General features: G+C 45.3%; 1 protein-coding gene across 1 annotated transcript; it reads right to left on the bottom strand.

Annotated features, from left to right (window-relative positions):
- Positions 1-9,695: 9,695 nt before the first annotated feature.
- On the bottom strand, positions 9,696-11,546 carry LOC120032484 (ATP-sensitive inward rectifier potassium channel 12-like). The gene is made up of 4 exons (XM_038978589.1): positions 11,524-11,546; positions 11,261-11,328; positions 10,030-11,176; positions 9,696-9,966 (listed from the first exon to the last, which is right to left on the bottom strand). The coding sequence occupies exons 1-4, from the start codon at positions 11,544-11,546 to the stop codon at positions 9,696-9,698; spliced, it is 1,509 nt and encodes a 502-aa protein (XP_038834517.1).
- Positions 11,547-14,000: the final 2,454 nt, after the last annotated feature.

Here is a 14,000-nt window from a genome sequence, read left to right on the forward strand (position 1 = left end):
AAAGAACGAGAGAAAGAAGAGAAAGAGAGATGGGGAGAGATGGGTAGAGTGAGACCACTAGAGAGCGAGATGGGGAGAGATGGGTAGAGTGAGACCACTAGAGAGCGAGATGGGGAGAGATGGGTAGAGTGAGACAACTAGAGAGAGAGAGGGAATTATGGGACTGAGTCATTAGCAGGAGGTTGAAAATTATGGTATTAAAATAATGTGAAGGTGGACAATGGCGTCTGTGACTGGCTGGCAGTGGCCCCTCAGTCATAGTGTCAGCACCGGGCTAGTCATGGCATCTTGTCACACAGACGTGTAGGATGTTGACTATTTATTTAGCTTATCCATTCTTACAATGTATCTCTCAGTGCTGCTACATCTGAAATGATTAATAATCAAATATATTCCAATTACCAACAAGGAAGGAACTGGGTTTCATGTGTTGTCATAATACTGTAGTCTGAGCACTTAAAGCAGCAATCAGCAACTGAAATAATAACAAAGCGATCTCGCTTTCAGTAAAAAGCTGAGGGATGGGGCTGGAGAAATGTAACCACTCTCAAATTCATAGACACTGGTATGGATGCAAGGACTGACCATCCACAATATCAAAATTATAGTTTTAACCATGTTTTCAGGCACATTTCCTTTGTTTACAAACAAAACCTCATTCCGTCAGTACAGGATGCCTGGTTATTCTTTAAAAGTTCTTTCCTCACCATCTTAAATAAGCATGCCCCATTCAAACATTTTAGAACTAAGAACAGATATAGCCCTTGGTTCACTCCAGACTTGACTGCCCTTGACCAGCACAAAAACATCCTGTGGCGTACTGCATTAGCATCGAATAGCCGCGATATGCAACTTTTCAGGGAAGTTAGGAACCAATATACACAGGCAGTTAGGAAAGCAAAGGCTAGCTTTTTCAAACAGAAATTTGCATCCTGCAGCACAAACTCCAAAAAGTTCTGGGACACTGTAAAGTCCATGGAGAAAAAGAGCACCTCCTTCCAGCTGCCCACTGCACTGAAGCTAGGAAACACTTTCACAACTGATAAATCTCCGATAATCGAGAATTTCAATTAGCATTTTTCTACGGCTGGCCATGCTTTCCACCTGGCTACCCCTACCCCGGTCAACAGCCCAAGCCTCCCCCATTTCTCCTTCACCCAAATCCAGATAACTGATGTTCTGAAAGAGCTGCAAAATCTGGACCCCTACAAATCAGCCGGGCTAGACAATCTGGACCCTCTCTTTCTAAAATTGTCCGCCGCAATTGTTACAACCCCTATTACTAGCCTGTTCAACCTCTCTTTCGTATCGTCTGAAATCCCCAAAGATTGGAAAGCTGCCGCGGTCATCCCCCTCTTCAAAGGGGGTGACACTCTAGATCCAAACTGTTACAGACCTATATCTATCCTACCCTGCCTTTCTAAAGTCTTCGAAAGCCAAGTTAACAAACAGATCACCGAGCATTTCAAATTTCACCGTACCTTCTCCGCTATGCAATCTGGTTTCCGAGCTGGTCATGGGTGCACCTCAGCCACGCTCAAGGTCCTAAACGATATCATAACCGCCATTGATAAAAGACAATACTGTGCAGCCATCTTCATCGACCTGGCCAAGGCTTTCGACTCTGTCAATCCCCGCATTCTTATCGGCAGACTCAACAGCCTTGGTTTCTCAAATGACTGTCTCGCCTGGTTCACCAACTACTTCTCAGATAGAGTTCAGTGTATCAAATCGGAGGGCCTGCAGTCCAGACCTCTGGCAGTCTCTATGGGGGTGCCACAGGGTTCAATTCTCGGGTCAACCCTTTGTCTGTATACATCAATGATGTCGCTCTTGCTGCTGGTGATTCTCTGATCCACCTCTACGCAGTCGACACCATTCTGTATACTTCTGGCCCTTCTTTGGACACTGTGTTAACTAACCTCCAGACGAGCTTCATTGCCGTACAAAACACCTTCCGTGGACTCCAACTGCTCTTAAATGCAAGTAAAACTAAAAGCATACTCTTCAACCGATAGCTGCCCGAAACCTGCCCGCCCGTCTAGCATCACTACTCTGGACGGCTCTGACTTAGAATATGTGGACAACTACAAATACCTAGGTGTCTGGTTCAACTGTAAACTCTTCTTCCAGACTCACATTAAGCATCTCTAATCCAAAATTAAATCTAGAATTGGCTTCCTATTTCGCAACAAAGCATCCTTCACTCATGCTGCCAAACATACCCCTACCGATCCTTGACTTCGGCGATGTCATTTACAAAATAGCCTCCAACACTCTACTCAGTAAATTGGATGCAGTCTATCACAGGCCATCCGTTTTGTCACCAAAGCCCCACTGTGACCTGTATGCTCTCGTTGGCTGGCCCTCGCTTCATATTCGTCACCAAACCCACTGGCTCCAGGTCATCTATAAGTCTTTGCTAGGTAAAGCCCCACCTTATCTCAGCTCACTGGTCACCATAGCAGAACCCACCCGTAGCACGTGCTCCAGCAAGTATATTTCACTGGTTATCCCCAAAGCCAACTCCTCCTTTGGCCGCCGTTCCTTCCAGTTCTCTGCTGCCAGTGACTGAAACAAATTGCATAAATCACTGAAGCTGGAGTCTAATATCTCCCTCACTAACTTTAAGCATCAGCTGTCAGAGCAGCTTATTGATCATTGCACCTGTACACAGCCCATATGTAAATAGCCTACCCAACTACCTCATCCCCATATTGTTATTTTTTTGTTGTTGCTCCTTTGCACCCCAGTATCTCTACTTGCACATTCATCTTCTGCACATGTATCACTCCAGTTTTTAATTGCTAAATTGTAATTATTTCGCCACTATGGCCTATTTATTGCCTTACCTCCTTACTACATTTGCACACACTGTATATAGATTTTTGTATTGTGTTATTGACTGTACGTTTGTTTATCCCATGTGTAACTCTGTGTTGTTTGTGTCGCGCTGCTTTGCTTTATCTTGGCCAGGTCGTAGTTGTAAATGAGAACTTCTTCTCAACTGACCTACCTGGTTAAATAAAGGTTAAATAAAAATATATATTTTTTTATTGGAGTAAACAAGCTTATATTTTGGGTTCTGATGGAGTACGACAGTTGAACTAAGCTCCTGAGGCATTTCTAAGTTATATTCTCCACGAATCAATGGGTACATATCCTTAATTTATGTCCAAAAATGGACGAACAACTGCAGATTGCCCCTTTTGTCATAATGTCACCATAGATAAAGAAACCTATGTTTTTCTATCTGTCCCTATTCAAATACACAATGAATAGATAAGTCAAATATTTACGAAAAATGTGAAGATTTTTCTCAAATAGAAAAATGTATTACATATTAAGTAAACTACACTATATATACAAAAGTATGTGGACACCCCTTCAAATGAGTGAATTCGGCTATTGCTGACAGATGTATAAAATCGAGCACACAGCCATGCAATCTCCATAGACTCCATAGAAAACTTGGCCGTAGAATGGCCTTACTGTAGAGTTCAGTGATGATGCCACCTTTCCAACAAGTCAGTTTGTCATATTTCTGATCTGCTAGAGCTGCCCCGGTCAACTGTAAGTGCTGTTATTGTGAAGTGGAAATGTCTAGGAGCAACAACGGCTCAGCCGTGAGGTGGTAGGCCACACAAGCTCACAGAACGGGACCACTGAGAGGTGAAGCGTGTAGCGTGTAAAAATTGTCTGTCCTCTGTTGCAACACTCACTACCAAGTTCCTAACTGCCTCTGGAAGCAATGTAAGCACAATAACTATTCGTCGGGAGCTTCATGAAATATGTTTCCATGGCCGAGCAGCCACACACAAGCCTAAGAGCACCATGTGCAATGCTAAACGTCGGCTGGAGTGGTGTAAAGTTTGCCGCCATTGGGTTCTTGACTAGTGGAAACGCGTTCTCTGGAATGAGGAATCATGCTTCACCATCTGGCAGTCCGACGGACGAATCAGGGTTTAGGCAGATGCCACGAGAACGTTACCTGCCCCAATACGTAGTGCCAACTGTAAAGTTTGGAGGTGGAATAATGGTCCATTGGCTGAATGGAAGCAAGACCCCGCAGCAATGTTCCAACATCTAGTGTAAATCCTTCCCAGAAGAGTGGTTTCTGTTACAGCAGCAAACGGGGGACCAACCCCATATTAATGCCCATGATTTTGTAATGATATGTTCGACGAGCAGGTGTCCACATACTTTTGGTCATGTAGTGTATAATAAGGGTAACCCCAGGTTACTATCCCAGCCTCCCATAATAATAACCTCTGAGGTCTCCCTCAATCAGCAGTGATCCAATTAACCAATTAGGGCTTATAGTAGTGGTGGTATGAGAGGCTGCAGACAGCACCACTTTTAGCCCCAGGCCTCCCCCTACCTTCCCCCCTCTCATTCAGACAGTGCTGAGTTTGGGTGTCATGTGGTTTTGGGTGGAGGGGGGCACCTGTATGGTTGCCCAGGACTGCTGTGGATTCCTGTGTTATTGAGCAAAGGAGTTCAACGCATACGTAGTTATGTTGTCTATATAGATCATAGTAAGTAGACTTGCTTGTGAGAGCCAGAACGGCTCATAGGAGCAGGAGCTGATCCCCTGTTTCTGTAGCGTGAGGCAGCTTGATGTGCCAGTACACCCCCTGGACAGGACGCTGGTCTATCGCAGGGACTTACCCCCAATCCATCGCCTTAATGCTGAGTGGCAAGCAGAGACGTATCGGGTCCCATTTTTTACAGCCTTTGGTATGACTCGGCCGGCGATCGAACTCTCAACCTTCCAATCTCAGGGCAGACGTTCTAACCACAAGGTGTTGGTGCAGATGCACTTTTTCTGTAACATTTAATTGAACCAGGAAGTCCTATTGAGTTCAGAAGACCTCCTTCCCAAGAGAGACCTGGCTGTATAGCTATGGATACAGAGGGAAAGAGCTTCATCCAGCAGACTACTCACTTGCAAAACGTAGTTTACTTCTCAGGAAAATGTCTTTCTGATGCTGATCAGAGGGGTAAAAGGAAGATGCATGGGAAAATCAATGGGAAATTGGCCTGAGGGATGAGAAAGGAGAGAGGAGAGAAGAGACTAGTCACTTTCCAATCATGAGTTTTTCTCAGAACATTTAATTAAGCTGAGCGAACAGCAGAGGGCCTGAGGGCCTGAGGCAGCCACTGAGATGCCCGAATGAAAGACTCTGTTGTTGGCGGAGAGGAGCAAGACATGAAAGGGGGAAGAAAGAGAGGAAAGGAAAAAGAAATAGGGCGATTTTCAGTATTCTTCATACGTGGTGTCAATGTTTTTCTCAGCAAACATTAACAGTCTTGTATATTCACGCACCGAGACAATAACGGATGATCTGCATGTGGTTACAGCAGCACGCGTTGATACATGTGATATCCACAGGTGTTCCTCACAGGCTAGACACCTCACCTGATCTCAGGGCCTCAAATAGACAGACAGACAGACAGACAGACAGACGGACTTACGGACAGGCAGACAGAAACAAAAGCACACACACACACACACACACACACACACACACACACACACACACACACACACACACACACACACACACACACACACACACACACACACACACACACACACACACACTTACCCCCATCCCCCCACACACACAGCCTGTGGTGGTTCTCAGTGGTGTAGCCAGCGTGGGCAGCCCAGTGTAACACAATGCCTCTCTGTCCTCCAACGAATGGTTCACAGCTCCACAACACACAACAGGTCATTATGGGTCCCAGGACCCCCAACCCTCCACCACTTAGTCCCCAATACTGTCCCCTACTGAGCACACACACTAGCCCCTATTCCCTAACACTAGGCCCACTGCCCCACACAGCCCCACACAACCTCAGGGCAGAAACCAACAGCAGCAGAGGAGGTCTACAAAGCATTAAAGCAGCCCCCTGCCAGACAGCCCAGATCCTAGATCCTCTAGTCAGCCATTATGACTGACGGAGTCTGGAGAAAGGTCACCAAAGGTCACCCAGCTGGTCGTTTTTATGGATGTTGATGACAAGGGGGTGTGACACAGTGGCTAATTAACCGACATCAGTAGAGAGGGAGGGAGGGAGGGACGACAGAGAGATAGCGTATGAGATGGGGGAAACGGCTCGTTTGAACTGACAGTAGTAGAGGAAGGAGAGAATGATGGAAGGATGAGAAGGAGAGAGAGATAGCGATAGAGATGGGGAAGTGGCTTGTTAGAGCAGGAGAACACATTTAATACAATTAAAGATGGGAATGATTTGATTTACAGGAGAGGAAGATGTTGGGGAGACATATGACATTACTGGAGTTTCCCCTGTCAGAGCTCAGCAACACCGACTGCTGAAGACGTGGAGAAGAATTGTTTGTTTTTGCTCTTGAACATAGAGTTGAAAAAGTTATAGCTTTTGCTTATAGGTACCTCACCACATCAAGAGATTAAATGAAGAGTTTATTTCCAAAACATTATATACATTAAATTTCACATTTGTGTTTTTTAATCAGTGATTGCTTATGGGTTTGATGTGTGGGATGTCAAAATGCTATACTGTAAATCCATTGTTTAGCTTGAATGTTCCTATCCTGTATATTTGACTGTGATATGTGGTTGTCTCACCGAGCTATCTTATAATGAATGCACTTACTGTAAGTCGTCTGGATAAGACCATCTGCTAAATGACTAAAATGTCAAATGTTTTACATACAGATCTCCTATTACTGTATTGCATTTTTATTACATTTTTTATTTAAACATTGATTTCATAAATGTATCATTTGTACAGCTCTGTATACAAAAATGTAGTTATTTGTTCCATTTGACTGTGTAAAACCTAGCAGTACTACTTATTTCTCTGAGAATGTGGCGGATATATAGCATTTTGTCTCTCTGAAACGAAACCATCAAGTGATAGATTTTAAACAAATACATGTCTGTCATTGAACAACCCCATTACATGATTAGACAGGGAAAAAACACACCAAACTCTTTCATAATTTCTTTAAATAATAAAAGTTGATTTACTAACATTTCTGAAAATGGATATTGTTTTGGAATGTAATTCGTCATATACAGAAAATAAAGGGTTCAGGTGGGCCTTAGCACTTCAGAAAATAAAGGTTTGGTGACTAGTCGTCTTTAAAAAAAATAGTTATGTTTGACTGATAATTTACCACATGAGGGAGCTGGTATACCATACTCTCTCTTCCATTGGTCTGTTGTGGTGGAGCAGTCTTTACTGCCCCCTCGTGGTGAAGGTAGGTACAGTAAACGAGTGTGTTGTGTTTAGCAAGCTGTTCCTCCTCTCCTCTACTCTCCCTCTTTCTCTCTCCTCTCCTCTCCCCTCTCTCTCTACCCCTCTCTCTCTATCTCTCCCTCCCCACTGCCCCTCGGCCTAGTATGTCCTTCTCCAGTCTGTATCTATTTCTATTTCTATCTACCCCGCTCTCCCTCACTGTCTGGGACGTTTTAAAAGACAACCTGCCAAATAAAAACTCTCTGTACTGAGCTATTTGAGTACGACACAGATTTGGGGTAATACCCCAGTTTTGGTTTAGAAAGAGAGAATTGTGAGGAAGACAGGTGTGTGTATGGGATTACCTCTGAGTCACTGAGCTAGAGAACAACAACCCCCTGCCTTCACATCACACACACACTTCCCCAAACCAGGCCAACCAATGAGCAGTCAGAAACAGGTGGACATCAACATGGGGTCAGTTTGACCTTTGACCTTTGGGACTGATGGGAAAAAATTGTGTGAGAACAGAGCAGAGTGTGTCAACCAGAACAGCTACTGCTGCTTGTTTATTATTATTATTACTAGACATTTAGTCATTCATACAAAACAGCAATTAAAATATTTATTCTTTTTTTTTTTAGATATTCCTTTTGATAAAATACAGAATAAAGTGCTCGTTATTCTTTATCTGGACAATACATGTTATTTCCAACTCAGTTTCTGTTCAGATTCATTGTTTTTCCATCATTTATTTTTCCGTCATAAAATATTTTCTAATTTTGGAATACATAGCTCATGTATCAAACATTAACAGTAATATACCTTAAGCAGGAAGACAAAATTACCATGGTTTCTAATAGGTCTGTGATGTTACCAGTATCGCAATATTCATTGGAAACACAAAGCAGACCAAACTCTTTGGTTCTTAAAAAATGTATGTAAATTATTGGGTGCTATAGCTTGGAAAATAAATAAATGTGACTCTGAATGACAACACAATGATGTTTGTTTCCAACATTAGGGCTGTTTTCCTGAACAACTTACATCCGCTTCATGCTTTGTTTCCTTGCCACAATATTAACGAGTATCGTGATATTGGTATCATCCCGGCCCTAGTTTCTAAGCATGAAAAATGATATATTTACAAACAGAAAATACTTTTTTAATACCACATCAACTTAATGTGTGGTTTTGAAAGTATTAATGACTCATGACAACTATCTGTAAATGAAAAAAACTGTACCAAGATTTAGTTGAATGGAACCAAAAGTTACTTCATAAAGAACATTATTCCAGAGAATATATACAACTGAATATTGAATACAATAAGAATACATTTAAGTCTTGCGCTATAAAATGCAACTTTAGACTCATGTACTGAACACAACTATGTTTAAAAACAAAAAGAAACTCAAGAGAATTATAAGGTCATTCAAACTTCCTTCGTCGTTGTGCTGCAGAATTCTTTCCTTCTCTCTCTGAGGACTTTGGTTGGATACACAAAGAGCAGAGGAACTGTACCAAGGACACATAGTTCATTCGGGACACTAGACATGAGAGTCTTCTATGACTGATTCACACTACAGGGCCGACCCAAACCACAATGTGCTGGCTTCAGGGCTGTAGCCAGGGTCTGACTGTTAGTGAGGACATTTTACTGTATTTCTATACAATTAAAAAACTCTAAAATGCTATTTGGAGGAGAGCAAAAAAACATGACCTAAGCCATTATCACTATGGTTTCTGAAGCTTCATTCACCTCAGTCGATCTACAAACGCATAGCCTAGCTACACAATTAGCCGCTACACATTAACTCAGCACCAGGATTAAAAACTATAATTTATTAGGTACTGAGGGATCTGTTAGCAGAAAGTATTTTATTAACAAATGGTAAAGCATTAAAACGTTCTGAAATGTTCCTGCAATTCTACACATTTTGACATGACTTATGGTTAATATGATATCTGAGTGAGAGCGACTAACTAAATCAATGGGGGCCCCCTGGAGATCAGGGCCCCTGGGCATGTGCCCTATGTGCCCAGTCAATAATTTGGTCATGATTACTACAAGTTTAGTCTAGACTAACTAGACTAATTCACCTATTTTTTTATTATTTTTTAATGACATGGGCTATTTGAGTGACTGTCAGTGAGTGACAGAGGAAAACTGGGGCAGCCAAGTTTCAAAATCGCACCTTGTGTATTCTACTATTCTAACTCTCAACAGTAAGTTGAGACCCCGAATGAATTCCCCAAAAATACATATTTTTTTATTAAAAAAAATAAATAACTAGGTCTGGACCTCAGTGTCCTCATGTGTAGCTACGGCCCTGGCTGGCTTGGACATTTCCCTCTCACAATATCCTTTCTAGCACAGTTCCAGCAACTATAGTGGATGCGTAACCAGACCAGCGCAGGATTGTCTTGTCTCAGTTTGACTCTATAGTATGAATCAGTCACTACACTCCTGATTCCCTCCTGAAGCCCAGCGCATCAAGAGCTATAGCCGGCTGCAGCCTGTCAATCTGATTGTCCATGTCCAGCACACACAGCATGTTCATGTCCACCGCTACCTGGTCCTGAAATCTCTCCTGGAAGATGTCTAGTTGTACGTCCCTCTCTTCCCCCTCCCCGTCGTCCCTCCCCCCCAGCATCACACCCATCTCCCCTACCTCCTCCCCCTCCTCTTCCCCGCAGCACAGGGCCACCTCGTTCTCGTAGCAGAAGGCGCTGGGGGAGTGTGGAGGCAAGAGGTGGAGGCCGGAGGACTTGGGACCAAGAGGGGACACTGACCGGGTAGAACTAGAGCCGGAGGCAGACGAGGGGGAGCGGGATCGGCCCGTCATCTCCCGGAGCTCCCTGGCGCTGCAGTGCGGAGTAGCTGGCACCTCGTAGGTCTTGTGGAAGCGGGAGTAATCTACCTGGTAGCGGTGCTCCTTCTCGAAGACCACGGGCTCGAAGCGGTGGCCCCACAGGATCTCCCTGGCCAGGTATGAGGAGCGGGCCTGGGTGGTCATGGCCGTGGCCTCCACCATCCCCTCCAGTATCACCACGATCTCAAAGTCCTCCGTCGTCAGGTCGGCGCTGCTCATGCAGTACAGCGGGCTGTTCTCGTTGATCTCGTGGACCACGACCAGCGGAGACACCAGGAAGAGGCGGTCCAGGCCCTCATCGTAGCCCACGTCGATGTCCGTCTGCTCCATGGGGAGGTACTCGCCTTCGGCGGTGACGTGCGGCCGGATGAGCTGCGCCCGGACGTGAGCCTCCACGATGTGGCTTTTCCTCATGTTCCCCAGGCGAAACATCAGGCACAGCTTCCCGTCCCGCATGGAGATTACCGCGTGGTGCGAGAACAGCAAGGTCTGCGCCCGCTTCTTAGGTCGAACCATCTTGGCCATGATGGTTCCGATCATGAAGGAGTCGATGATACAGCCCACAATGGACTGGACCACCACCGTAGCCACCGCTGCCGGACACTCCTCGGTGACGCAGCGGAACCCATACCCAATGGTGGTCTGGGTCTCTATGGAGAAGAGAAACGCCCCTACGAAGCCTTGGACGTGTAGGATGCAGGGCTTCCACTCCACCCCTCCTCCCTCCAAGCCGGCCAGAGGCCCCTCTCCCAGGCCGGGTCGAAGGTCGAAGTCCCCATGGGCCAGGGCCACTCCCCAGAAGACCACCCCGAAGAGGAACCAGGAGAGCAGGAAGGTAGAGGTGAAGAGGAGCAGCATGTAACGCCAGCGGATGTCCACGCAGGTGGTAAATATGTCGGCCAGGTAGTGTTTCGTCTTGTCTTCCATGTTGTGGAAAACCACGTTGCACTGGCCGTTCTTCTTCACGAAGCGGCTCCGGACATGGTTGGGCCCCGTCGTGGAGATCTGGCGGCCGTTGTGGACAGGCTCTGTTGCTCGCAGGGCTAACGAGCTGCCGCCTCCTCCTCCTTCTGACCCTCCTCCTCCTCCACCACCACCACCTCCTCCGCCCCCCATACCCCTCCCAGTCATATTGTGGTGCATCAGGGGACCATGGCCATTGTGGAGGCCCAGGGTGGAGATCTTGAAGTGGTCTTCATCGGTGGCTACGATGCTGTATCTGATGTGAAACAAAAACCCAAACAAAATACGTGAGTTTAGAGAGGAGGGTGAAGGAGACATGGTTAAAGGCCCAGTGCAGTCAAAAACGTGATTTCCCTGTGTTTTATAGTCCAAGAATAGACAACAAGGACATGCTTTTAGAGGCAGGAAAAGGGGGAGAAAAGGAGCTGATTGTCCTATTCCCCAGTCCTACCTGTTGACTCGCACCGCTCCCATGGCACCAGTGATCATCAGGCTGTGTCTGTGTGGGCAGTAATCAGGGCCGCGGTGGCCAGTGCCAACCATTAAAAGAGACCAGCTTGGTAGGAGGCTGTGGGCAGAGGGGCAGGAGGACAACAGCCTCAGGTCTAAGGACCCCTTGGAGATATCAGCGTTGCCTCCTTCTGATGCATTTCCTGGAATGACAGCAAATCAGAGAACAGTATGAATTTTTAAGGTCATTCAGAATCACAGCACCCAATGCACAGTATTCCTACATCTACACATGTCATGCAGGACGAGGGTGGGAGATAGTCAACTCTCTTCATGCGTGAAGAAAAACAGACAAATATTCATCATGATGGTTATAGATTGAGTCCCTCGTAGCCGGTCGCCCGAGGCCCCTTTATGTCAGCATGGGGTGGAACACACTAACAGACATAGGAGGGGCCAAAGGTCTGAAAGAGAGGGGAATCTGTGCTGAACTACTGTTAAGGGAACAATTGATCTGGTGTTTGGCTTGATGACAGGGTTAGAGGCCGGGTGACGTAGTGGGTTAGAGCTAGTACCCATTATGTGATCACTAGACTATCAGGGCGACCAAGGGAAAGCGTTGCATAACAGCCGTAACAGGTTTGTAGCTGCACGCTATAGAACAGCAGCACTGGATGGTTTGAAGTGAGGTGTGGAGTTAGCTATGTGTAGAAAAATACATGTCCAACTGCAGTAGCTCACTAAGGCGCTGTGACATCACTGTTGGGTCAACGAAACTGACACGTCGACACACGTCAGCACGGATTTATTAAAACACACAGACTTGAGCGTGAGTGCACACACATACACACGCGCACACACACTGTCCACAGACTGACAGGATTTAGCAGGATTGTTTTTTACCTTTGCGTGACAGTCTATGGACATTTTCTTCCCTCTCAAATACACACACAGCAGATGGACAGATGTTGCTCCTGCCGTGTGCTTATTGGCCGGATTGAGGATCCAGGATCCTTCCCAACTTAAATCCTCAGTAAGAGGCTGGGATAGATTACGTCAGCATTGTTACATATCAACCACTGTAGCAGCTGGACCAAAGGGGCTGAGAGAGAGAGAGAGACTGTGTCTTAAGGAGTGTTTAACCAGGGTCACACGTATCAGGTCTTTCCATACCACTTCCCGAGGATCCTGGGAGTTTGATTGGACAAGAATGTGTATCTGAGTTAGGTTGGAGGAGAAGAATAATGTATATGAATGGAACACTGTGACAGCTTGAGTTTCTCAGTTTGAGTCTATGGGATAATGCCAGATCATAATGAATCCATCGCCACAGACTGAGGAAACTGTTATTTTCCGGTCAACCTGATTCCCATTGAGACGTGAAACTCAGAATGTAGCCATACTGTTAACCATATCAGCATCTTCAGCATCAGAGGCTTCCAAGACATATAGATGTACTACAGATCTAGAACATTTTGTACAATATACAGTACCAGTCAAAGGTTTGGACACACCTACTCATTCAAGGGTTTTTCTTTATTTTTACTATTTTCTACATTGTAGAATAATAGTGAAGACATCAAAACTATGAAATAACACATATGGAATCATGTTGTGACCAAAAAAGTGTTTAACAAATCAAAATATATTTTATATATATTCTTCAAAGTAGACACCCTTTGCATTGATGACACCTTTGCACACTTGGCATTCTCTCAACCAGCTTCACCTGGAATGATTTTCCAACAGTCTTGAAGGAGTTCCCACATATGCTGAGCACTTGTTGGCTGCTTTTCCTTCACTCTGTGGTCCAACTCATCCCAAACCATCTCAATTGGGTTGAGGTCGGGTGATTGTGGAGGCCAGGTCATCTGATGCAGCACTCCATCACTCTCATTCTTAGTCAAATAGCCCTTACACAACCTGGATGTGTGTTGGGTCCTTGTCCTGTAAAAAAAAAAAGATTGTCCCGCTAAGCGCAAACCAGATGGGATGGCGTATCACTGCAGAATTCTGTGGTAGCCATGCTGGTTAAGTGTGTCTTGAATTCTAAATAAATCACTGACAGTGTCACCAGCAAAATACCCCCACACCATCACACCTACTCCTCCATGCTCCACGGTGGGAACCACACATGCGGAGATCATCCACTCACCTACTTACTATGTGTCTCACAAAGATACGGCGGTTGCAACCAAAAATCTCAAATTTGGACTCATCGGACTAAAGGACAGATTTCCACTGGTCTAATGTCCATTGCTCGTGTTTCTTGGTCCAAGCAAGTCTCTTTTTCTTATTGGTGTCCTTTAGTAGTGGTTTCTTTGCAGCAGTTCGACCATGAAGGCCTGATTCAAGCAGTCTCCTCTGAACAGTTGATGTTGAGATGTGTGTTACTTGAACTCTGTGAAGCATTTATTTGGGCTGCAATTTCTGAGGCTGGTAACTCTAATGAACTTATCCTCTGCAGCAGAGGTAACT

The sequence above is a fragment of the Salvelinus namaycush genome, chromosome 39 (assembly GCF_016432855.1).
Source record: "Salvelinus namaycush isolate Seneca chromosome 39, SaNama_1.0, whole genome shotgun sequence".
Taxonomy (NCBI): Eukaryota; Metazoa; Chordata; class Actinopteri; order Salmoniformes; family Salmonidae; genus Salvelinus; species Salvelinus namaycush.

Excerpts from the sequence above, each read along its gene's own strand:
- LOC120032484 (XM_038978589.1), bottom strand. The coding sequence starts at position 11,546 with ATGGGAGCGGTGCGAGTCAACAG. Across the intron at positions 11,177-11,260 it reads GGGCCTCCACAATGGCCATG|GAGGAGGAGGCGGCAGCTCG; the intron begins GTCCCCTGATGC and ends GAGGGTCAGAAG. Across the intron at positions 9,967-10,029 it reads TCCGGCTCTAGTTCTACCCG|CGCCTTCTGCTACGAGAACG; the intron begins GTCAGTGTCCCC and ends ACACTCCCCCAG.